Source organism: Ochlerotatus camptorhynchus, unplaced genomic scaffold (assembly GCF_037179485.1).
Source record: "Ochlerotatus camptorhynchus isolate MF236.1 unplaced genomic scaffold, CSIRO-AGI_Acam_v1.1 ptg000191l, whole genome shotgun sequence".
In the NCBI taxonomy this organism is placed as follows: Eukaryota; Metazoa; Arthropoda; class Insecta; order Diptera; family Culicidae; genus Ochlerotatus; species Ochlerotatus camptorhynchus.
In genome coordinates this window covers 2,830,330-2,856,536 of record NW_027040681.1, presented here as the reverse complement: position 1 = coordinate 2,856,536, position 26,207 = coordinate 2,830,330, and the positions used below count along the sequence as shown (strand labels likewise).

At 39.9% G+C, this 26,207-nt stretch overlaps 1 protein-coding gene across 1 annotated transcript in view; it reads right to left on the bottom strand.

The window, feature by feature from the left end:
- LOC135702319 (uncharacterized) overlaps positions 1–25,059 on the bottom strand; it is an 85,316-nt gene extending 60,257 nt beyond the window's left edge. The window contains exons 1-5 of the mRNA XM_065223347.1: positions 24,632–25,059; positions 12,257–12,347; positions 2,338–2,581; positions 2,045–2,270; positions 1,935–1,975 (exon numbers count right to left, since the gene is read on the bottom strand). Of these exons, the coding sequence (XP_065079419.1) occupies positions 1,935–1,975; positions 2,045–2,270; positions 2,338–2,581; positions 12,257–12,347; positions 24,632–25,008 (979 nt within the window). The 5' untranslated portion in view covers positions 25,009–25,059. The remainder of the gene's footprint in view (positions 1–1,934; positions 1,976–2,044; positions 2,271–2,337; positions 2,582–12,256; positions 12,348–24,631) is intronic.
- Positions 25,060–26,207: the final 1,148 nt, after the last annotated feature.

The window sequence follows — 26,207 nt, the reverse complement described above, 5'->3', positions numbered from 1 at the left end:
GGATGACCAGCCCATGTTAAAAAATAGCAAAGTTGCATTCTTCTTGGATTTAGGGAGCATTTCCCGTAAAAACAGCCACATAAAAATAGTGTACTTAGCTGAATTGATTGAGCCTTTCTAAAACATATTGGAGCATTTACGCTTTAAAATGGTAGAAAATGTGGCTGCTAGCTTTGAGTAATTAATGGAGCATTTGTATTTACAAGGGATAATGACTCTCTCTTTGGGTTGTATTTTTTTATTTTATGAAGGAGCATTTGCAGCACAATAGTGTGATTATTTGTTTTTGGTTGTTACAATTGATCGCGATTGAAAACGAATAGGGTGACCATTATCCACGATTTATTATGTTACCGAGGGGTGCATTGGTGGTAGCTTTTATTTGCATCCTTCATAGTCTTCCGAGTGATATAGTCTATTATTTCCAAAGGACAATATACAGCAAATAAGGAGCAATAACTTATCCTACATATGTTTTTTGCGGTCTTTTTAATTAGCCAGCATGTATTTTTACGGTGCACTGTCCTTGCCATATGGTGAAAATACCTACAGTTTAGGAAGCAATGTTTCTTCTTGTATGGAAATTTTACTTTAATATAGTGATTAGAGCTACATTTAAAAGGTATCATTCCTGAACAGAACATGACGAACATCACTTTTCTAATGGAGCATTTTCATGATTTAAAGTGTGCCTTATTTCAATATCTACGGAAATTTCTCATGCCTATATGAACATTTCTTACACATCGTGAAGATCACGGTATCAAATTTAATGGAGCGTTTATTTTATTTTGGGGGAACATTTGCGCTGCTTTATTGATGCAAAACATAGCTGCCGTTGAAGTATGGCCTTCATGATGGCCCAAAACTTCTCAATCAGGCGAATGTCCGGCGAGTTCAGTGGGTTGACGTCTTTTGGTACAAAACCAACATTGTTGTCTCTGTACCAGTCTAACACCGGCCGCGCGTACTGGCAGGATGTCAAATCCGAGCAAAACAGCGTTTCACCTCCGTAAGATCGCAGGAAGGGTAGGAGGTGCTTCTGGAGGCACTCGTCCCAAAAGATTTGCCCGTTGATGGTATTCGTCGTGACGTACGGCTGGCTCATCTCGCCGCACCCGCAGATGGCCTGCCAAAACAAAAACTCCAGCTTTTTCTCCTTTACCTCCTCAGGATCGGCCAACCGTGATGTGGCAACGTATAACTCCTACCCCGGCAACTCCTTTGTATCCGCCTTGATGTAAGTCTCGTCGGTACAGCTTCCTGGTGCGGGTTTTGGCCACCGTTTTTTTATTTATCAAGAGTTGAAGGCTGAGCTCGTCGAAAAGTCTCTTGGCGAAGGGACGAACTTAAGAGCTCTATCCCATGAGACAGTGGTCGAGTGCAGAGATCTGGAGGAGATCACTACAAAAGACGAGCTGAGAAGTGCGAAGAACGTGCACTGCGATTTGGGAGATGTCCTGATGGCAATCCGGATGAGGAAGGCGTTCGGCGGCATGCAAACGACAGTTGCAGAGACGACCAAGGTCAAGGTTGGGAGGCCAGTGTGCTCGCTGAACGCCACTCCTCGAGTTACCAAGCAACTGGAGCGATGCTTCAAGTGCATTGGTTTAAGAGGTGACATTTTAGTGCTACCATTTATTGAAAATGACAAAGATGCCATTTTGAAGAGAAAAATACAAGATCCAATTCGCCCGAATTTTTGCAAAAATGTCAATGCTTACCCATAACACTTAATTATGCAAAGTTTCAGGCAAATCGGAGGAGGTCGAGTCATAAATTTATATTTTCTCAGTTTAGTTTTTGTTTTGTTTCTATTTTAATACGAAGAACTTAAAATAACTAGAAACAATAAATAACTCCAAACATCGACAATGTCGTCAGTTGCAATATACGCAACTAGACATGACGTCCGCTCATCATATTCAACCCACAGGCAGGATGGGTTTGCACCTCCGGTTCGACCGAGCAGCAGCTGGAAATACAAATTGTTATGTCAGTTTACTCCTGCTAGGTAGCCTACCTATATCACCCAACTACTTACAAATCATCATCCTGAATCGTCCTTCGCAACAAATCTTCGTCCAGGTACTTCTCGATCGTTTCCTGAACTCGTCGCACAATGGTATCCTTTAGTTTAGGTTCACGTGACAGAATCCATGCACTCTCAGCACGGATGAGAGTTCCCGGCTGGAAACAACCCCACACGACGGCAAAGTTGTCATAGTCCGTATCCAGCACCCAATAGTCACCGAACACGTCTCCTGGTGCTGTATTTAAACATAATAGCCGTTCATAAATGCACTTTGCAAATTAAATGCTCAACACCACACTTACCACTTTCAAAGGTAACATTCAACTTCGCCTGCAGAGGATCCTCCTCCGGGAAGGCCACAATAGCGCGTCCAATGTCGACAACTCGCTCCTGGACGGGAGGAACCATCATGCTGTTGAACACCCGAACACTACCATCCTCGTTCAACGAATACTGGGCCGTTACGCATTCTCCGTCGCGTTGGAAGCGTTGTTCGTAGCGGCGATATTCGTACCACAGTCCCAGATACCGTGCAACGTCGAAGTTCTGATGAACGGGATGCACTGGGCATAGTCCCGTGGAGATAACTTGTCCTGCTGTTAGTTGTCCCAAGCAGAGGACTACAGCGATGCACAATGCTATGACGAGGAATTTCATGTTTGCTTCTGCTTTGTCTGGAGACTTACAAACTGATTAATTAATCCGCAAAGCAAACAGATCTTTTTATACGGCTTCGTTGTGACCCAATATCAACTGCTAATCAAGCGTTATCTACGGTTCCCATGCTAACATATTTCCCGGTGTTCCCAAGATATCACATGTGTTTAACAAAACACACAGATAGATTAACGCTCTTTCGGATTATTCGGCATTTTCGGATTTTTTTTAAATTTTTTGCAATAAAGGTGACTTCTTATCGTTAAATGTGCTCTATCATTATGTACCGCACGCGAATTGGCTGTTATCTACCGAAAAAGAATTGTCGTAACATCGTGACCACGAGTGTTACGAATGATATGTACACGAGAATGTGGAAATGACTTGACACCAATGTGGATGGTCCTGCACCCAGAAGGTGAAAGCTACCATCGATTAGATATGAGTTGTTTGTGGTTCTACGCAGTGGGTTGAAAGTGCGTGATGTAACTGTCGCTTGCACTCGAACAAGTCTCGATAGTGGAGGGGCAACATTTGTTTAAGCTTTATTATAGAGATTTTTAGCCGAAGGCTAGTTCATCTCTTAGGAGGGATAGCAGACAGCTGTGTTGTTTGAAATGTTCAAGGTATTTTTTTATCCATGAATTAACAGTTCCCCGCCCTTTTCAATTTGGACACTAAAAACTGAACAACAATAATAGAACAACATCTTTTGGTCAAAATTTTGAATTTTTTGTTATTACAATTTTTTTGAGAATTGTTGCACTGAAAACGATTTTGAAAGTCCAAATAATAGTTTTATGAGCAAAATGTGTATATGTGTCTGCATCGCAATTTGCCACCTAAAGATAACATCCATAACAGATTTGAAAGAATTGCGCATGCGTTGACGCAAGCTAAACATATTCCCGTTTTCTTGATCCGGCCGAATATTTGTCTCACTTCTGACATAGAAGGGATATGAAAATAGGGAATTGCAAAGTTGTTCGACAAAGTACACTCCATTTCGCCTTATTCTGGCACGTTCCGTGATTATAAAACAAACTTAGATACTTCATCATTTCTCTCGCGAAATGACACAAATCTGAGAGTGAAGATTTGAATTCCCATCCTAATTTGAGGATCTAAGGACTTGATTTAAGCAATTCGTTCTGGCCTGAGTGATCAAATTCTTAGTCTCACGCAGTGATTTTGGAGGCGAACCCCGTTTAATATGTAGTGCATTGAATGTAATGCTCACTATGGTTTGTTCTTCCTATTTTAGTTGAGCGTCAGCATTAGATAGTACAGCAGTTCCATTTCAAATGACGATTTTTTTTTTAAATTTAGCGATCGACCTTCTACGATTATGTTGAAACTTTGCACAGTTGTTTGTTATTGTCCAACAAGCTATTTCACATATTTGGTTCCCTAGTTTTGTACACGACTAACACTTGAAAAGGGCATATTTTCGAGATACTCGTAGGTTAAAATTCACTTGTCGCATAATTTGAACAATTTTCACTCTTTTGAGATGTTATTCGTGAGTGTTCAATCTCGAAAGTATTTTTAGCAAAAAGCCCAATTAATTTCCTTAAACTTTGCTCTTCACAGTATTTCAATCATACGCACGAGTTTAGATATAATTAATTATGAGTAAGAGACGGTATGGGAAAAGTTTTCTGTTTGGCCCCATATACGGCTAGCTAGTTTAGCTAATTAATTATATCTTAACTCATACGTATGATTAAAAAACTGTGAACAGCAAAGTTTAAGGAAATTAATTGGGCTTTTTATAAAAATAGTTATACTGAATTCCAGCAAAAACGTATTTTACTGAACCCATTTCAGCAATTTTTTTTTTGCTGAAACTCAAAATCGAAATTTGATGTGTAACATATCACTTGGAAACACCTCTACCTCACTAGACCGTCTTTCTCCCTGTTGGTCCATATTTATAAACCGTCTTCATAAAAGCCATCCATGACAGATTAATTGACAAGGAGAGAGTAGCAAAATCAGTCACTTACTAATCATCTCTGTTGGGCATTTATAAGTGGGAAGTGACAATAATGCTCCCTCATTTTCCTGTTCTTGTCAAAAGTTGTTAAGTTTATAACATACGAAACATTTGGAAGAAAACGTAACAAATAAATATGTGGGAGCTGTTACGTTACAATGTAGAAAAATATTCGTTTATCTTCAAAAATGCCATTTCTGAACATGCACATTAAAGCCACTTTCACTTTTTTTTTATGTTCCATCGGCAATATCAATTTTCTTTTACGTACGCGTCATTGTGTACGATGCTTAATAAATCTCAAAACTGACACAACTCACAATTGACAAACCCACGAGAATTTTATTGTCAAAACAAATATCTTCCCAGTTGGAGGCGAACCAGCCTAAGGCTGAAAGCCTCCTAAATAAAGCTAAATTAATTAATTAATATCTTCCCAACTAACAATTTTCGCAATGTAAACGCTTTACTCATTTCATTTATACAGCCTCAAGCTGTATTCAAATGTTTTACTTTTACTCAACCACTATTAAGCAGCAAATCTGGCGAACTTTGTCAGCTATGGCAAGTTGTGACGGTTGGGATAAGCTCTTATTGCATATCTATATACGCTTCTATACAGCTGTTATCCTGCTGTTTAGTTGTGTGTGAACTTGAAAGGCGCTTACTCAACCTTTACCCGATAATTCAATAAACACTACACAGCTTTCTCTTGACGCCAGGTTAAATATTGTTTACGTTTTTTTTTTGTTGTTGAAGGAATATCTTGTTTATTTTACTGCGAATCAAAGTAATCGAAATTAGTTATAAGCAACACCACCAAATTATTTACACTGTACCGGAACCTGGAATCGAACTCGAGACGGCCGCATTGGCGAACCTTAATACTATCAACTTCGCTACGCCAACACTTTGAACAGACGTAAACAAATTTACATGCCGTTCTACAACAAGATCGCTGAGTAGAGGTTTTATTATAGTGCACATGAATCACTTTTCTCGACTAATTAATTCAGCTTTGTAAAGAAGCAGAGTAAAAGCTGTAAAACTACACAAGTCCAAAAATAAACCTAGTTGACTGTAACATAGCTTCCAAAGTAGCTCTACAACAATTTATTAGTTGAATACAGGTTGTTTAGCTGTTGAAAAAGCACTTTTTATGTTTATGTTATTGAGCAAGAGTGGTTGGTTGTATAGAAGCCACCAAATGAGTAATATATTCACTTGATTAGCTTTGTTTTGCAGCTACAAGTTGAAAGTTGATTAATATTGACATTAGCGTTCATTGGGTGATGTTATCCAGTATTTTACGATCGCTTATAGCCAGATTGTGGCGGCCATAAGCGCTTGTAAAATGCTGGATTCAGTGCGACTGACAAATTGAATAATGGTTGTGAAAAAGTTGAGTAAACGCTCTCCAAAACTATTTTGCTAGCTTCTGCTTATAGCTGTATCTGCAGCTTTGTTTCAGCTACTTTACAGCAGAACGCTGGAAAAGTTGGCTTATAAAGCTGAAAATGTTAGTTGGCTTTTCAACGTGGTTTTGTCTGGGGGGGACGTGCTGTCAAATCAGCCTACTGATCATTCTTGTATGAAATTGGTTGCAAACGTAAACAAACCCTGTAGGTTTCTTATGGCTTGTTTACGTTTGGAGCCAGTTATGCAAGGTAGACGACGATTTTTCGTATTTGACAGCCCCTCCCCCCCTTAGGTTTTGTTTCGTGCAAAAAGTGTGAATTGCTCCGAAAAATTACAAGGACCAACTGCTGGACCTTCGACAAAATAAGTGCTAATCTAAATTTTTTGTCAGTGTGACCCTCAACCTGATATGCGTTTAAAGCAAATGAACAAACTGACGTTTGTCAGAAAACAAGCAGATCCAATCTTGATACCCGATCCAGGTTGGAACTGAATAATAAACGAATTCACTATTAATTTTAACGAAGATTTATTGAAATACACTGCGTTTCCTTACGGGCTTCCAAGTAACGATTTGAAGTTTTCTTTGTTGATGGATACCAATGGTTGCATTGATTGTTGAAACCTCATTTGAAGAAAATGTGTATTTATAATGCACCGTGCAATAATTCAAGACCAACAATTGCAAAGGCCTCAATTCCATTTTGTAAACAAACCTTGTAAAGCTAATTTGTCGCAAAATTAACAGGTCGGAGAAACTCTGCTCTTCCCGATTGTGTTTCAGCGAAGACAACAAATCAAAAAGACTGGTAACACTTCCATTTTCTCATACGAACGCTATGAGACAGGTACAATCGCGTCATCTGCCGCTCAAAGGTAAATGCTTCGAACAAATTTGATAGTAAAGATCTGAGTGGTGCGGAGAAACACGAAATGGTTGTCAAAAAGAATCCAACTGGTGCTGTCAAAAAGAATCCAACGATCTAGAGCTGCTAAAAGTGATACTTTTCTCATACAATCCCCGTCGGCAGATAAAGTATTGTGGTCAATGTTGAAAATATAGTCATTTCGGCATTTTTTTACTAATATTCTTCAACAAAAAAACTTGCTCAAATACTCGGATGTAAACAATGTAACGAACGAACAAACCTGTACGAACTGCTGAAGGAAGAATGCAAACAAACTTTATAAGAGTCATGTGGGTAGGTGCACTCCCAACACCATGTACACGTTATTTATGGAGCAAATGGTGAACTTTCGACAGCATGTATATGCAAATTGTGAGCAGTGCATTAGCAAAACAATTTGTGATATCGGAAAATTTTCAAGTTGTTTCCTGCTGACTTGCAAAACAAAAACGGTTGTGTTCGCAGTACCCAGGTAAAGATTACATCCACAGAAGAAAGGTTTATGTATTTGATCTTTTTTCGATGCATTGCTTCTACCTTCACTCAAGCGCAGCGACATTGTATCTGTTGCTTGGATTCTGGAAAAGTTGCCAGTCTTCTTGATATGATGTCTTTGGTTTCAGGCTAGGTTTCAGGTTTGTGAATGTAGGTTTCGATTCGCGAGAAAATGGCCTTACGTGGTTTGTTTGCAAAATGGAGTTGAGGCTTTCTCAATTATTGGTCTTGAATTGTGTAAGCATAAATTGAAAAATCCCGAGAAACAGCTTAAGTTATTGTATGACCCTTGTATTTCAAGCTTGTCAACTTTTTTTCCTGAACTAATCCTGAACTGTGGTAAAGCAAGCAAATATTGCATTGTGTTTAACCTAAAGATATATAATGACTTTTTCAACACTTCAATGTTTGATCACTCAACAATAACACCTCTAGCTACAATTCCAATATTATGAGGTTAATTCGTATTTATGCAAGGATTATTTATTGGTTTTACGTTTACGGATCCCTTGATACTTGGACTTCGGTAATGTAGATACGATATGCGGTCAGCTACCTTATTATTGGAGCTCAAGCGTCACGGTATCCGGAAAAATAAATAGCTACAAAATCTTCATGAATTCTCACAATAATAATTTCTGGTTAAATCAAGCTGAACATTGCATTAGGTCTTAAGTAACATTGATCGATTCTCTTCGTCGACTTTCTCTTTCGTTAATAACATGAGCACATAACCGTTTCTTGTTTTGTTTGTAATATTACACAAATAAAAATTCTGAATTTTAACAGTGATGTAAACATTCATTCAAGCAAACTTGTATTTCATTTCACGCAACCGAGCAACTTGTAAACAATGTTGTTTACAACAATGGGCTTTTTGCAAAAATTGCATGAAATGTCTCAGAACTTTACATTTTTTTTTTTCCTTTGGTTTGTTTTATCCGTCGATCTTGTTTTCCGTGCTGAGCACCAATGCTACCGACGTGCCAGGAAGGCAGCTCCCACACCTGGACCCTACCTATCGACCCATCAACTCATGAACCGGGGACCAACGGCTTTACTTCCCATCCGAAGGAAGGCGTGATCAGAGATGTTATGCCTCAGAACATCCCGGCGGCGCCGACTGGGATTGAACCCAGGCCTGCTGGGGTGAGAGGTAATCACGCTTACCACTACACCACCGGCGCCGTTTAGAACTTTACATGATATATAAGATAAACTTATATGATATGTGACGCTCCTTATATGTGCATCACATTGAACAGAAATTTATACTACTTTTTCGAACTGTGATGGTACCACATGACAGATGTTAGTGATATTGCGAATGAGTGAGAAAAGCAAAACAACGATATCTCACGGTTGTTGTGTCATACTGGTGAGAAGTTTTACGGAGAAAGGGGTTTTCAGTTGTTTTGATTGTTAACCGTAGGAATCTCTTCTGCCAATCTAAAGGCTGTCAGTACCGTGATGCAACTCAGCACTGGGTTTGTGGCCATCATCGCATTACACAACCAGATCGTTTATGACTCCACTTGTCGGCTACGGAAATTTCCCGGCACACCGGAAGAGGGCTTGCGCTCGTTAATTCCACACCCTGGCAGGGTTAGTAGCACGCGCTTCATCATCGTTGGCGCCAAAACCACACCAGTCATCGTTGTGCATCGTCGGACACGTTTTCGGCATGAAGACATTATCGCAGACGTTAACGGCATTAACGTAAGGGTTGATGCATATATTATGTCACGCTCTAAGGGGGGAGAGGGGTTCTAATATTTTGTGACAAGCAATGCATTAGGTATAGGAAAAACGTCACGATAGGGGGGAGGGGTAATTTTTTGCTCGATTTAGCGTGACATAATTAATGCATGGGCCCTAATTAACTGGCAAAACCCCAAGGCTGCAAACAGCGTGTCGATGCATGTCAGCATGGCTGGTTCTAGGCAATGCGTTATGATTCAAAAGGTATGACTTTTATTTAAACAGGTAGAAACCCGATTGGACTTGTGTTGGCCAGTCAGAACGAAAACACCCGGAAGAGTCCCGAACAAAATGCGTGTCGATTCAAGTTGACATTTGATTACCAACTTTTAAGATTCAGCCACTATTTGAAAGGTATGACTATCTACTTTCGAACGGAACAGACGGAAACGAATGGACCGGTAATTGGTCTGTCAGAACGGGAAAACCAGTGAGAGGTTGCTCTGCGAAAAATCACATTCACAGGGAAATAATCAATTCATGAAATTAGTCATAAAGATCCGCGATTTTGTTCTAAATTGCATATAATCATAAACATGCAGCTGGGTGGCTAGAAAATGGTCCTCTGGAGATCCGGAATCACCGGGAAAATGGTCAATTACTGAAAGTAGACCTGGAGATCCATAACCCAACTAACAATTTTCACAATGTAAACGCTTTACTCATTTCATTTATACAGTCTCAAGCTGTATTCAAACGTTATACGATATGAAGAAACCTTTACTCAACCTCTATACAAGCAAATCTGGCGAACTTACTCAGCTACTTATGGCTGTTGGAACGGTCGGGAGAAGCTCTTATTGCATATCCATTAACGCTTCTATACAGCTGTTATCCTGCTGTTTAGTTGTGTGTGAACTTGAAAGGCGCTTATTCAACCTTTTCCCGGTTATCCAATAATCACTACACAGCTTTCTCTTGAAGCCGGGTTAAATATTGTTTACGCTTTTTTATGAAGGAAGTTATTGAGTTTATTTTGCTGTAAATCAAATTAATCGAAATTAGTTACAAATCATCACCAAATTATTTACCCTGCACCGGAACCTGGAATCGAACTCGAGACGACCTCATTGGCAAACCTTGACACTACCAACTGTGCTACGCCAACACTTTGAACTTATGTAAACAAATCAACATTCCCTTCTACAACAAAATTGCTGAGTAGAGGCTTTATAATAGAGCACAAGAATCACTTTTCTCGACTAGTTATAATAGATCAGAGTAAAAGCTGTAAAACTGCACACGTCTAAAAATAAACCTAGTTAACTGTGAAAATGCTTCCGAAGTTGCTCTAACACAGCTTATAAGCTGAGTACAGGTTGTTTAGTGTCTAGAATAGTGTTCTAGTTGGTTCTAGAATAGTTGGCTGATGTTATTCAGTGCGACTGACAAATTGAATAATGGTTGTGAGAAAGTTGAGTAAACGCTCTCCAAAACTATTTTGCTAGCTTTTGCTTGTATCTGTATATGTAGCTTCTTTTCAGCTACTTTACAGCACAATGCTGGAAAAGTTGGCTTACTAAGCTGAAAATGTTAGTTGGGAAGTTTATCTAAACTGCATACGATCCTGAGCATAGATGAAAAATATGTCATCAATACATTCTACTACCGCTGGCCAGAAAACGGTCCTGTGGATATCCGGAAACAGCAGCAAAATGATCAATTCCTGAAATTAGTCCTAGAGATCCGCGATTTTTTTTTTAATTGCATACAATTTAGTTCAAGAAATATGAATCGTTGAATGAGTATATAATCAGAAGCATCATAAGCAATAAGAAGACAACATTAAATTTGTGATGGCTATTTCGGAGATACATATAATAAGTGATTGTTAGAGTGCCTTTATTTATTTTTTAAGATATTTGGAAAATATGTAACACATACTGAGAAATTACACCGAGAACCAATAGACGTTGCTTGGGACTAGCATTCATCCTCAATGTGTAAATACTGGTGATCTAAAATTACAAAGGAATGGGTAGGAATATGTCGACGTAATACTCGCTTTAATGAAAGCCGAGAATACCTCTGCACTTACACGAGAAATCAACGAGATGTTGGATAAAAGGGTTGCGGCAGGATTAGTTTTGGTAAACGATATGCTGAATTCATGTCCTAACGATTCAATAGCGCGAAAGAGCTTGGGTTTGAACCAGAATCGGTCACCACCAGTTTCCGTTCAATTTGTTGTTACTATGTTTATATTCCGGCGACGCCCTTACCGACGATGACAACAATTGCCCTTGAAAATAATTTCATATTGATTTCCAATCAACAGTTCTTTCCTAAAACTCAAATATTATTTTTTTTTACGTACCCGTCCTATTAACCGAATTCCATTACGGTCAATAGTTTCAGGTACTTGGGTCCTAACCCATGATCTTCTGCTCAGTAAACAAAAACGATCGCTCTTAAGCCACCGTGCCCTTTGCATCACAACAAGCTACGACCGACAATCGTTCATTATCGGTTACAAGAAGCTATTACAATGAAATGAAATCCCTTAAAGTAGCTAACAATGTCTTCCGAACCAGATCAGGCTTACGTCACTTTTGCCTAATTATAAATATTACTTTTCCTAATCATTAAACCGATTTATATGATTAACGATTTTCTACAATAGAGGCCTGCTTAGATCAACTCAGTAATGTAACGAGGTTTGGAATTTCACACATGATCTTTTAACCAATTAGGGCATCTTTAGCGGCGATCCAATTGGTTGGTTTGGTCTAAAATTTTGGAACAGACCCAGACCGAGCCTTTGAACTGGTGGTCTATATTTTGATTTAGGCTAGTTCTAAAATGTATTTTTTTAAGACAGTATAATTCTCGATCTATTTTGAACTGAATTTGGATCAAGGCAAGCACAGTTTGACAGCTGTCGCACTCGAGATTTTGTGTTGTTTTGTTTCGTTGTTGGGGTTTTTTTCTGCAAAATAAACCGATTTAGTTCCTCGATTTTCTAAGAAATGTGAGCGGAACCAATCGACTGCTGTTGACATTGGTGTAGTTCCAGCTAGAGCGATAGCTCGCGCTATCGGTGCTGCTGTTGCTGCCGGCCCTGTCGTCGCAGCTGCGAAAGGATCACAAAGGAAACATCCGGACGCTTCTGTTCTGCTGGATTTTTTATGTTGTTTTTGAAGGGTATATACCGCTTGGGAAACCAACTTTCGATCCGAGGCTCGGAGGGCCGAGTTTTTCATACCAATCGACTCAGCTCAACGACATCGGAAAATGTATATGTGTGTTCATGTGTGTAACGAAATGAATACGCCCATGCTTCTCAGCAACCGCTGCACAACAAGCGCCAAATGAAAGGTACTGTCAAAGATGAATACTAAAATGAAACAGTCGGAAGAAAAACTTTCGATTTTAGTGTCCTCTTTCACGGTCCCTTTCATCCAATGAATACCCCCCGTATTCAAGGTAATTTTGTGGTTTTGCTGCCCCCTCGGTAGAGATAAAATTTTGCGCTCATTTTGATCAAAACAATCACACCAAAATCAGAGATGTCCCATTTTTTAATTACTCGATTAACAACTAATCGATTATTTTTTGTTCACTGTGCTGCCATTTTTCCACCAATGAGAGTGCAGCACATGTTTGAACGATCAGTGATGATCCTCTGGAGATAGTTGAAGATGCTAATTTCAAATAACAGACTGTAGTGGTAATTTTTATACGATAGATGGAGTAGATGAAAGTATAGAGTTGATAGTTCCGTTAGAGTACGGCAGTGTGAAAATTGCATATAGATAGTAGAATAGCGAGCTAGGACATCTTTTAAGGAAGGTACAAATCGGTTTTTTCATCTCTCTTTACCAAACTCCCCCTTTGGAGAGGGGTGGTGAGGGGTGTCCCCCCCTCCCCGCCACCACTGGAGATGTTAATGCTTATATCGGCATGATATAACCGATTACAAATATTTTACTTTTCGGTTCGCTAATCGATTAATCGATTATTCGAATGAAAATCGGCTATCACCAGATGAATGTGAAACGTCATTTCAAATATAAGGACCGTACATAAATAATGATACAATTTGAAAGGGACTGGGCTAATCACAAATTACGTCCCCACGGTAACTGAAATAAACACGAGTGTTCACCGGTTGGTCCTGTGGTCCCATTGAACGCTATTGAATACTTTTGGATTCCGTCAACCGGTTCTGGAGGTTGCAAACCTATTATGCGACACATCAAATCACATGCGAATTCAAAAACAAAATCATTGGTAATCAAATAAAGTACCCAGGACCACCTTGGTCACTTCCGGGCATGTTCTGGAAACTCCCAGGGAAGTGGCCAATTTCTGGCTTGGTTCAAAACTCATCATGCGCCACATAGCAAATCACATTAGATTTCAAAACCAAGATCAATGGAAGTCAAATAATGTGGCCAGGATCACCTTTCTTACTTCCAGGCATCTTTCAGGAACCCCTAAGGAAGTGACTAGTTTCTGATATGGTCCAAACCCTGTTATTTGACACATAAAATATCACAGAAATTGAAAAACAAGATCAGTTTAAGTCAAATATAGTGCTTGGATCCACATTGGCCACATTCTGGTATGTTCCAGGTACCCCCCAGGGAATTGTCCAGTTTCTGACTTGGGCTAAAACCCAACACGCAACAACATACCAGACAAATTTCAATAAATACAGGTTTTTATTATTATTTCACTGGGAAGCACGAGGAGCAGGAGGACGAGCAGTTCAAGGTTTTTTGCTAAAGCCGCACATCAATCCCGGAGACAGCCATCGGAGGTCAATTGCACGGTAATTGCCGGATAAAAACCGTGTACGAATGCGCAGGAGATTAAAAAATGGCTCCCCACGAAATCAGGGTGTGAGTTGGTTTTGATTCGGGTTTTGACGTTTGAAATAGAACGGCCAAAAATATACCAACTGGTGCGTACGCACACAATTTGATCTATTTTGGCTTGATCTTTTTAATTTTAGCTGCTTCAAATGTGACATAAATTTGGATCTAGATCAGACCACCGCTAAAGATGCCCTAAGCAACAACGGTTGCTCTATAGCAGCGCTCACGTCCGGGTCACTCTGGATCTCAGCAATAATATCATTCTAGTCCAATTTTATTCATAATTATGAACTATAGCCCAGAATGAATGTGAAATAAACTAAATACAACTTGAAATGTGTTAATCGAGCATAGATACAGCCATTTAAAAAGCACGATTGGAAAGGTTGGACAGGCCTGCTCTATAGCCACCGTGCCTCTTACATTACCACAATCTACGACCGACTTAACAAAAAGCTATTCAAATGGAGCGACGCCCCCGAAAGCAGCCTACAATGTCTTTCAAACTGGATAACGCATACACCCTTTCCGAAATTCATGGTTTGAACAATTCAACTTTTGGTCATTAACTGCGCTTTATGCTCTCGGATTCCAGCGATGGTGGTTTATTCTGTTGTGGGAGAGCTTGGGATTAAACCTATGATATTCTGCTCATTTAGCAAAAACGATCCCTCCAAGGTCATCGAGCATTTTAAAATCACAACACTCCACGACAAAATATGGTTAAATTTTCGCTTGGTATGTAATGAACAACAGAAATACGTGATAATTCATATAGTTTCAGCGGTTGATGTTTAATTTTTATTATACGAATGGTTCAACCTACGTCGACTACAACGGCGAATATGACGACGACGGCAACAGCGGATTTGGAACTTACCATTTGTCTAGGATATAACACCTTTGCCCGGCACCTGTTTACAAAAATATCTAATAGCAATTACCTTCGTCGTAATACTTCCTTGAACAAAAACAAACTGTTTTGTATTACCATGGTCATCTGGGAGGAGGTTCGTGTCTAGTGCATCCTTCAGAGTGCTCGCAATCGCCGACACTGGCGAGAGACCAGCAACCGGGCACTTTCGCAAGCGGAAAACTTGCTGTTTTACGACAACGTCGGCCACCGAATCACCACCAAAACTCCGATTGTAGCCACACAATAATTAGATATGATATACGATACGATATAACATGTAATACCCTAAACAACAAAATGGATCCAATGCTTCCAATTGGTAAAAAGTGCAGAATGAAAATTTAATCATTATATTCTATTATCAAAGATACCCCGTTATACAGTACATATTTGTCAAAATCTGTACTCAGGCGAGGCAAAATCAAGTATTCATTCGACCAGTTGGGAAGGGCGCGAAAACAGTATATATTTGACGACTAGTGCTGTTTATTCAACATTTACGGTTTTTGATTGGCAAAACATTTGTATTGCTTTTTTAAATAGACTAGTTTAATTGCCAGTGGTTGGCTGCTTTTCAATATGTTGCTAAGCAAGTAATTTAAATCCACTTAACTGGAAGAGCCATTGATAACCCACGTATCTGCAGGTATAAAATTGGCCCTTTTGTGGTCCTTAGCCTATTGTCCAGTAACCTCCTCGCGGTGCATACCAAAAAATAAATTTTAATATTACATCCAAGAGGATGCACTTCAATCATGTCGAAAATCTCATGTATTTTTTATAACCACAAAAATAAACAAATGCAGTAAAAGCAGCGTAATGTCAGTTCATGCACTGTATTAATGATAATTTTGTCCTTTTTGGCAAGTCATATTACACCATATTTTTGACACGATTGAAGTGCATCCACTTTGGTGTGATATCAAAATTAATTTTTTGCTGTGACTGGCTGGATACGAGAACCATAGGAAAGATCGGGTAACCAACCCCGGTGGGACCTATGCTGACAAGGAAGGGGAGGGGGGTCTTCTCTCTCCGAGCGTAGCCTAACCGAGCGTCTGTTCTCCATGTTTGGGGCGGCTCAAAACGGTGTCTGTTCTCCACACAGCAAAACATTAATTTTTTTTTTGGTCGGAGGCGAACCAGCCTAAGGCTGAAAGCCTCCTAAATAAAGCTAAATTAATTAATTAATTAACATTAATTTTGATATCACATCAAAGTGGATGCACTTCAACCGTGTTAAAAATATTGTGTAATATTACTTTCAAAAAAGGACAAAATTATCATTAATACACAGCATGAACTGACATAACGCTGCTGTTACTGCAATTGTTAATTTTTGTGGCCATTAAAATTACAATGAGATTCTCGACATGATTGAAGTGCATCTTCTGGGATGTAATATTAAAATTAATTTTTTGCTGTGCATTTTAGGAGCGGCTAATCACCGTCCTAGTGACAGCTTAGGACTCTAAACAGAGCTGTGCACGATGGTCCTCCGGTGAGACAGGGGGTTGGTGCAGGCCCTACAAGCCAACCGTAAAGCTCAAAAAGCAAACAATGTAAATACAAACCGGAACAATTGAACACTCGGAATATGGAACTGTAAGTCTCTCAATTTCTTGGGAAGTAACCGCATTCTATCCGACTTATTGAGGGTCCACAAGTTCGACATTGTAGTGCTGCGGGAGGTTTGCTGGAAGGGATCATCGGTACATACGTATAAGGATGGTTACCAGAGCTGCGGCAACACACATAAGCTGGGTACAGCTTTTATCGTGATGGGTGAAATGCAAAAGCGCATGATTGGGTGGTAGCCAATCGACAACAGAATGTGCAAGTGTAGGATCAAAGGTCGTTTCTTCAATGTCATCGTAATCGACGTACATAGCCAACACCTAAGAAGTGACGATGATGATAAAGACGCTTTTTACGCGCAGCTGGAACGAGTATACGACAGCTGCCCAAACCATGTCGTCAACATCGTTATCGTAGATCTAAACGCTCGGGTTGGCCAGGAGGAAGAATTTAGACCGGCTGTCGGAATGTTCAGCGCTCACCAGTTTACGAACGACAACGGCCTCCAAGAATATGGCCTTACGTAGTACCTTTTAACAGCAAAGCCTCCCTCATTGGTACACCTAGAGATCACCACTACAGACAGAATCACAAACCGACCATTTTTGATTGATGGAAGGCACTACTCGGATATCAACGACGTCAGGACCTGCCGCGGTGCAAACATCGATTCGTACCTTGTAATGGTAAAAGTGCGCCAAAGACTTTCCGTTATCAACAACATTTGGTACCGACGCCCGCCACGGTACAATCTGGAACGACTCAAGTTACCCGAAGTCGCAACTCACTACGCGCAAAACCTTGAAACAGCGCTGCCGGATGAGGGAGAGCTGACCGAAGCCCCTCTTGAGGACTGCTGGGATAGTGTCAAAGCAGCCATCTACGAAACGATTGGTTTGACGAGGAGTTTCAGATGATTTTCAGACGAGAAGAATGCAGCGCGGGTGATGATGCTGCAGCAAGGTCAAAATGTGGAGCGATATAAACAGAAGCGAAGACAGCAAACTCCGGGATAAGAAGCGTCGCCTGGAAGAGGCAAAGCGCGAAGAAATGGAAAAGCTGTATCGTTCACAACAGACCCGCAAGTTCTACAAGAAACTCAACGGATCCCGGAAATGTGTCGGGAGGTATCTTGACGGACGACCGTGAGGTGATCGAAAGGTGGAAGCAGCACTACGATGAACACCTTAATAGCACATAGGCGGATAGCCAAGACAGCAGAGGAACCGGCTTCATCGGTGCGGCGGACGAAGTACAAGAAACAACTCCCACGATAAGTGAAGTTAAGGATGCTATCAACCAGCTAAAAAACAACAAGGCAGCTGGGAAGGATGGTACCGGAGCGGAACTTATCAAAATGGGCCAGGAGAAGTTGGCAACTTGTCTGCACCAACTGATAGTCAGGATCTGGGAAACAGAACAGCCACCGGAGGCAGTAGCGTGCACAGGAATCTTGTGAAGGAGGGACAATTGTTTTTTTCTATGGTGCATTTAATATGGGTATGGGGAGTACTCCAAAGTGCGTGGGAGATAGTTCTGTCCACCCACCACTGTTTCCCTACAGTTCAATTTTGCTAATTTTATTTATTTTTTACTCCGGTGGTGGTTCATGTTCTTCAATGGAAACTGCTTTCAGACAGCCAATGGAATTGGCAATTTAATCCCATCGACAATGTCGATGATGATCGGTTCGTCAAATGGTTGCAATAGTAGGGCTTTAACCAAAATGACACATTTGCTGCAATGTTGTTGCCTTGGTGGTTGGATTCAGCTGAAGTCACTTCAGATGGTGGTGATAGCACCGACAAACCGACATGAATGACCAATAAGAATCGCATTCTCCTTTCGCATGCACACTGCGTCGACAAGTACAAGGTTCAAACAGTGCGCATAGCAGTGAACAAACAGTATATTGCTCTTGATCAATCCAATCTTGATCAGTGGTGTTGAGTACTTGGCACTGATAAAATCTGCCAATAGTAGACGAAATACGCATATCTGTCAAAAGAAAATAAACCAACACACTCAAAGCTCTTCATAAAAGTATATTGCTGTTTTCGTCATTGCACTTGGCTTGTACTCCAGCAGTGCTGCCAGCCATTGGACTGGCACCGTCAAAATATACTGCCAACACCTGCTCCCAAGAAATCTGCATCTCTGTCAGGACCTCAGCAATAGTATCGAAGATGGTCGTGGCGTCTGTTTTCAACGCCCGTCTCACACCCACGAATGTTTCCGTCGGTCGATCATTATCAATATACCTGATGTATCAATGGCGTATCAATGCGTTAGGCTGAGTTTAGAATCCGTAGGCCGAGTTTCGGGGTCAAGAAGCAGTGTTAGACTTTTGACAATAACTCAACGATTGGTTTCTCTTTATCAAATCTTACCGTACCGTGCGGAAAGGTAAATAAATTTGGAAGCCATCAGTAATAATAACATTCCGTTTGGTGCTAAACTGCGCTAGATTAAGAAAGACTAAATGCGAAATTAGAATTCCTTGAAGAACCTCGAAATGTTTAGAACTCTATGAGCTTTTTTGAAATTCTTCTCAGAAGTCCTCTGGAATTATTTTTAGAACTCTTCTTGACTTCTACTCAGAACACCTTGGAACTAAAATTCAATTGGAGTTTCAGAAGAATTTCTTCAGTATTATCCAGAAGTTATTCTCGGAATGAGCTAGAAATTGGCGGTACTGTCTTGAAATTTTCCTCAAAATCCCTTCAGAATTTCACTCAAAATTTAATTTTCTCGCTATTCTTTTCGGAATTATGTTGGAACTATCTGCAGAATTCACTAGAAATTATTCGCAGAGTTTTCTTGGAATACTCCCCAGAAATGCTTTGGAAATGTCCTCAGAATTCAATATCCTTGAGTTTTTTTTTGCGGATTTTTGATATTCTTCTCAGAAGTCCACTGGAATTATGCTTAGAACTCTTCATGATTTTTTCATAAAACACCTTGGAACTCAAATTCCTTTAGAGTTTCACAATTTTTTAACGGAATGAACTACAAATTATCCTCGGAATTCGCTTGAAATTTTGTTTAAAATCCCTTTGGAGTTTCACTCAAAATCTGATTTTCTCGGTATTCTTTTCGAAATTATCTTGGAACTATTTGCAGGATGCACTAGAAATTATCCGTAGAATTTTATTGGAACTCTCCCCAGAAATATTTTGGAACAGGGCTAAGAATTCAATATCTTTGACGTTCTTCTCAGAATATTTTAGAACTTTTTATTTTCTCAGAACACTTTGGAACTGAAATTCCCCTAAAGTTTCAGAAGAATTTCTTCTGTATTCTCCAGAAATTCTTCCTAGAATTAGCTTGAAATTATCCTCGGAATTCCCTTGAAATTTTTCTGAACATCCCTTTGGAATTTCATTCAAAATTTGATTCTCTCGGTATTCTTTTCGAAATTATCTTGGAACTATCTGCAGGATTTACTAGAAATTATTCGCAGTATTTTCATGAAATCATCCCCAGAAATCTTTTCTTTTGGAACTGTCCTCAGAATTCAATACCCTTGAGGTTCTTCTCGGAAATCAAGTTTAATTTGTCCGTCCATTCACCAAAACGTTGTAGTTTTTCTACCAGAAATGTGCAATAAAGCTTGCCCCTCCATTAACCAGAACTGTGCAATTTTTAGATCAGGAATTTTCAATTCAGCTTGCCCCTCCATGCAGCAGAATGTTGCAAATCACACACCAGAAATTTTCAATACAAACTTGCCCCCAGAAAATTTAACACCAGAAAATTTGAATTGACCAGAACGATGCAAAAAATTTCCACCGTTAACCTTCAATTAAAATTGCTTCTCCAATCTTCTGAATGGTGCCGATTTCCTTTTTCCATTTTCCACTATTGTCCCTATTTTCATATTTTTCATCATACATTTTCAGTAAAGCAGCTTCCCTCCAATCATCAGAATGGTGCAAATTTTACACCAGAAATTATTATTAAAATTTGTTTCTCTATTCAGCAAATTTAAGACCAAAAATTTTCCGAAAGCTTGCCCATCCGTTCACCAGAACGGTGCAGATTTTCCACCAGAAATTTTAAATTTAGCTTAATTTTAAATAAATCTTGCGCCTTCATTTACCAGACTAGTGTAAGTGTTCCACCAGAAATTTTCTGTTCATTTCATTTATCAAAGCGATGCAAATTTCGCACCAGAAATTTTCAATAGAGCATGCTCCTCCATTCACCAGAACGGTGCACCAAAAATTGTGAGTGAAGTTTGTTTCACCATGCACCTTTGTGGTACAATTTTCAGGCTTTGCCTCTTCATGCAGAATGGTGCAAATTTTCCACCATAAATTTTCAATGAAGCTTGCAGTCATCAGAACGATGCAAATTATGCACCAGAAAAAGTAATAAACCTTGCTTTTACATTCACAACAGTGTTTCCACCAGAAATTTTCAGTTAAATGTGATTCACGATTCAATTTTAGAACTAGAGTTATTCATTTTGATAAGTCCCTCTTGATGATATTGTTACACCAGAAAAATTCAATAAAAAGATTTTTCTTCGATTTACCACCACGAAGGTGAATTTTTTAACCTTATATTTACCCTTTTCTTTTAACCCTCCATGAACAACCTTGAAAAAAAAATTACACCGGAAATGTTTTGTATTCACCAATGTGGTGCAATTTTTTGACCAAACAATTTAATTGAAGTTTGTCCCTTCATGCACCTTTGTGGTGCAATTTTCAGGCACCATCTCAAAGGAATTGGCGCAATTAAAGGGTTTCTATTTACCTGCAAATCAAGTTATCAAGAAATCTAGATATTTTTTATCCTTACTTTGTAAATGTGGAAATAACAACCTTATTTATAAAAGGTGGGGCAATTGTACCACCTTGCCCCACCCTGTGTACGCCAGTGCGGAGCTGTGGAAAGAGGGAGTAATATGTCTGGAGATTGTACGGAGATTAGTTCGAGGTGGTGGATGCATTTGTGTACCTTGGATCATTGGTGATGTCAAATAACAACTGCAGGATAGAAATTTGGAGACGAATTATCGCCGGAAGTCGTGCCTACTACGGACTCCACAAGACCCTAAGGTCGGGTAAACTTCAAGCATCTCCGCACTAAGTGTACCATGTACAAAACGCTGATAAGACCGGTAGTACTCTAGGGGCATGAAACATGGACGATGCTCGAGGAGTTTTCGAACGACGCGTGCTTAGGACCATCTTTGGCGGGGAATATGAAAACAGTGTTAGGAGTAGAAGAATGATCCACGAACTGGCGCAACTCTATGGTGAACCCAGTATCCAGAAAGCCGAATAATAATCCAGCAAAAATGGTGTTTACCTCAAATCCGGCTGGAACAAGACGCAGAGGAGCGCAACGTGCTAGGTGGTTGGACCAAGTACAGCAAGATCTAGGAGGTGTGGGACGCTCGAGGAATTGGAGACAAGCAGCCAGGGATCGAGTTGGTTGGCGCAACATTGTTATGCAGGTCAAATCCTGAGGGACGTCGGACCAGCAAAAGAAGGTAAGTTACAAAATAATACATTGATATACTTGTCAAAATGACGTCTATATTAATATCAAAACAAAACACTCTCATTGACGCTGGATGGTTAATGTTCAGATGAGTAATTGGATGAATTTCATTGAAGGCTACATGCATACTGTAAATTTAGGTACTCTGAGACCGATATATACGAGGGTCAAATTGAATCATAACAGACGCGATGGTCAGCTCAATCAAACGTACGTCGAGTAACGAACATTCCAGTCTCGGAGCACTTAATTTTACATGACATGTTTCTTTACGTCTTATTCTTTATATAATTGCTTTTGCTTCTATGAACTGGCAAATTCCAAACTCTGAGTGAGTGAGATTCATGAAGCTCGACCTAATGGCCAGTAAGGCCATCCCTGCAATCATCACCGGTTGTTGCCATCTTCAATAGGTGGAGAACACAATTGTAACGATATCTCCTAGATAAATTTCAAAAACCGTTCGGTGAATCCGTTTAATTTCCATTGATTTGCATTCCATCGATTTTGTTTTCCTAACTGAGTACCAACGCTACCGACACCAGGGAGGCAGCTCCCACACCTGGACCCTACCCATTAGACTGATGCAAAATATGAAATTTTCACTCCACAGTGTTCAAACTGTTTCAAATCAGCCTCCGATAGTTTAAACTCATTTGATAAGAAACTGACTTGGCACAAACCATTCGAAGTTTATATGGAAATTACTATGGAAAAGCAGAACTTTTTGTTCATTGTCTTTTATCCTTTTTACATATTGTACTGTTAACAATTCTAATGCTATTCTTATGGGAATTTTTATCAGCTACAACTTTGCAGAAAATCGTTTTTCAGCCAAACGTCAAATTAAATAGTTATTAATTGTTTAAGGGATTGAAAATCTTATGGCATGATTAAGCAACTGTATTGTGGGCAACACTGTATTCTGCAGTGTGACTTAGTAGCCATGATTTTTATCCTCTATTCTACGCGCCATAAACACCAATGTTGCCTGCTGAACAGTTGATTGAGCATAATCATAAGACATCAATGACTTGAATCATTAATAATTTTTGTTCCTTACATTTGATCGAAAAGTGGTCTTAAACAAAGTTGTAGCAGAAAAAAAATACAACAAGCTCAGCTATGATTTTCTAAAGTAGAGTGAACTGATGAATTTTAAGATAGATATGAACCGAAATTATGGTTTCTCCATAGTAATTCCCATATAAACTTCAATTGGTTTGTGCCAACCCAGTTTCTCACTAAATTAGTTTAAATTTTTGGAGGCTAATCAGGGCCCAATTTCAAATTTTGCATCAGTCTACTACCCATAGATTGATCAGCTCATGGACCGGGAACCAATGGCTTTACTTCCCATGATCAGAGATTTTATACCTCTGTAAAAAAAATTATCCAGATTGGAACCAGTTCCAACCCAGTGCGAAACCGAACTTTTTGTCAGTGCGAATCTCAACTTGAGGTAGGTTTTAAAAACAAACTGACGTTAGTCATAAAACAGGCATACCCGATCAAGGTTGTAATTGAATCAAATACAAATTCCGTAATTGTTTAGGACATCAGCTATGCATCCCATGAAAAACGCTCAATAACTGCGTTGTCACTCGGATTTACTGCCAGTATTTTTTTTTTTTTTAGAGGAAAGGAGCGGTGAGCAAACTTCTAGAATAAGCATCTGTTAGAAACTATGAAAACACGAGCAGGACAGTAAATCTGAGTAGCTACGCAGTATATATTTTGCGCTTTTCAGGTTTATGGAAAACTTCATGGTTTTAAGGGTATGATCACCATTTTCACGTTAACAACCACTGCATGGATGCAGTTCTCGGCTGTCAGTTACTCGATTTTGCTATCGATGGAGCTGTGTAAGCTCAGTAAAAAAATATTTTTTGCTGAACTAATCTGGCAATCAACCTCTAAAGGTGACGCTCAGCTTTACCAATTTAATTTTGATGCGGCCATGGTGAGTTATGAGATAAATCAATCAGCTTGTAGTAGAAAATGCCTTACGTTCCATTCATTTGTTGCTGTACCGATGAACCGTCCTGTTGCAATTTTGTCTATCGAGTAAACAAATGCGTGTTGACCTTCAGCCGAACAACACTCGTTAGTAATCGTGGCACTCATTATGCCGGCTAATTTCCTGAGCATTACAGGTGGGATAGGTTTGCACATCCCGTTCGATTGAACAACAGCTAAAAACAGAACATCATTGCTAGGCATTTCCATGCAAACGAACCACTTTCATATACTTACAACTTATCATCCTGCACCGTCTTTCGCAGGTGACTCTCTTTCAAGTATTTATCAATCGTTTCTTGAACTCTCGGTGCAACTCCCTCGTTCATCTTTGGCTGCCGCGACAGAATCCAAGCACCTTCTGTATGAATGATGCTACCTATCTGGAAACAGCTCCACACAACAGCAAAATTGTCGTAATCCGTGTCCAACACCCAATAGTTTGAAGCTACCGGTACTGAATTTAAGCACAAATCAAACACATACATTTTTTCATAACCTTACTTGCCCCTTGCGTCCAACTTACCACCATTGAAGGTAACTTGCAATTTTGCTGGCACGGCATCCTTATTCGGGTAGGACAGAACAGCACGGCCCACAATGGAAACGCGCTTCTGACGGGGAGGAACAATCATACTGTTGAATACCCGAACGGTTCCATCTTTGTTCAACGAGTACTGGGCTGTGGAGCATTCTCCACCGAGTTGAAAGGGCTGTTCGTAGCGGCTGATTTCGTACCACAACCCAACATATCGCGCAGCGTCAAAATTCTGCTGAACGGGCCGTTTCGGGCATCTTCCTGAGGCGATAATTAGTGCTACTGCAAGCCGCCCCAAACTGAGAACAACGATCACTGATGTTGCAATGTAGACGAATTTCATTGTTCTGTTATGAAACTTCAGGCGTGTGTACGATCCGAGTGTAGTAAACTTAATGATTCACCCTCCGGTTCTTCAAGATCATTTATACGCCTCACCGAGAAGGTGAGAAACCTTCTCGATTCTTTCAAGACAGCGCGTGTGTAGTGGAAAACCAGTGGAATGAGATTGAAGTTCTTTCGGAAAAGATTTTGTTTTTGCTACCACGATGACTCGTTATTTGCTCTCTCATTGCGTCGAGCGCGCGATGCTGGGGACGAACATGGCAATCTGTTTACGATTGTTATTTGCAAGAATGTTCAAACCATGACCACGACCGGTGGCGGTGTGCGGATGATACACGCGCAGGTAGAAATAATTATCCAATCATTTTGCTTGTATAGTTCAATGCTCAGAAAGTGAAAGCCGGCTAACGTCACTAACATTAACGTTGTATGCTTAAAAACATCCGGAATATTACAATTTCATGAACTCGTCACTGGCAACTGTTTTGACAAATGTTCATGACGTTACAACCGGGTCTCGAGAGTAACCGACCATAGAGTTGAACAATTTTCTTCATACTTTATCTATTTAATGAAGGGACTGGGAAAAGTCAGTTTGAAATACCGGCGTAACAACCCTGTTTAACAAAAATCAAAAACTATTTAGCACAAAAAAGTGAAGCAAACATTACAAAGTCCAAAATTTTCAAATATTGCAGAATCTCAGTTGAAGCATCAAGGTTGATCACATCATGTTAGGGAGGTTCCATAAATTATGTCACGCAAATTTGGCCCATTTTCAACTCCCCCCTTTGTCACATTTTTTGTATGAACATGAACCTTAATTTTTTTTTGTATGGCTCGTCACAGTTTTCAAGCCACCCCCCCCCCCTCCCCGCTAAATGTGTGACATAATTAATGGACGACCCCTTAGTAGATGATCTTAGGAGTGCTGATTGAACCAGCGAGCGAAGCGGATGTGTTTTATTTCTTCTCCTGTGTTATTGTAGACCGGTGATCGCATTTTGTTAGTTATAAATCCGGTGCACTATAATTGGATTTGATCGAAAAGGTTTTTGCAAATTATACTTTCTCGTATTGCTGATGCAAAAGTGCTTCGTGTGCTGTCGCGTTTTTCTCTGTTGCCCAGTATAACCTCTACCGCGCTGATCTATTTCTCTGTTGCTGCGATGAGCAATGCCTTTGTGTAAAATAAGC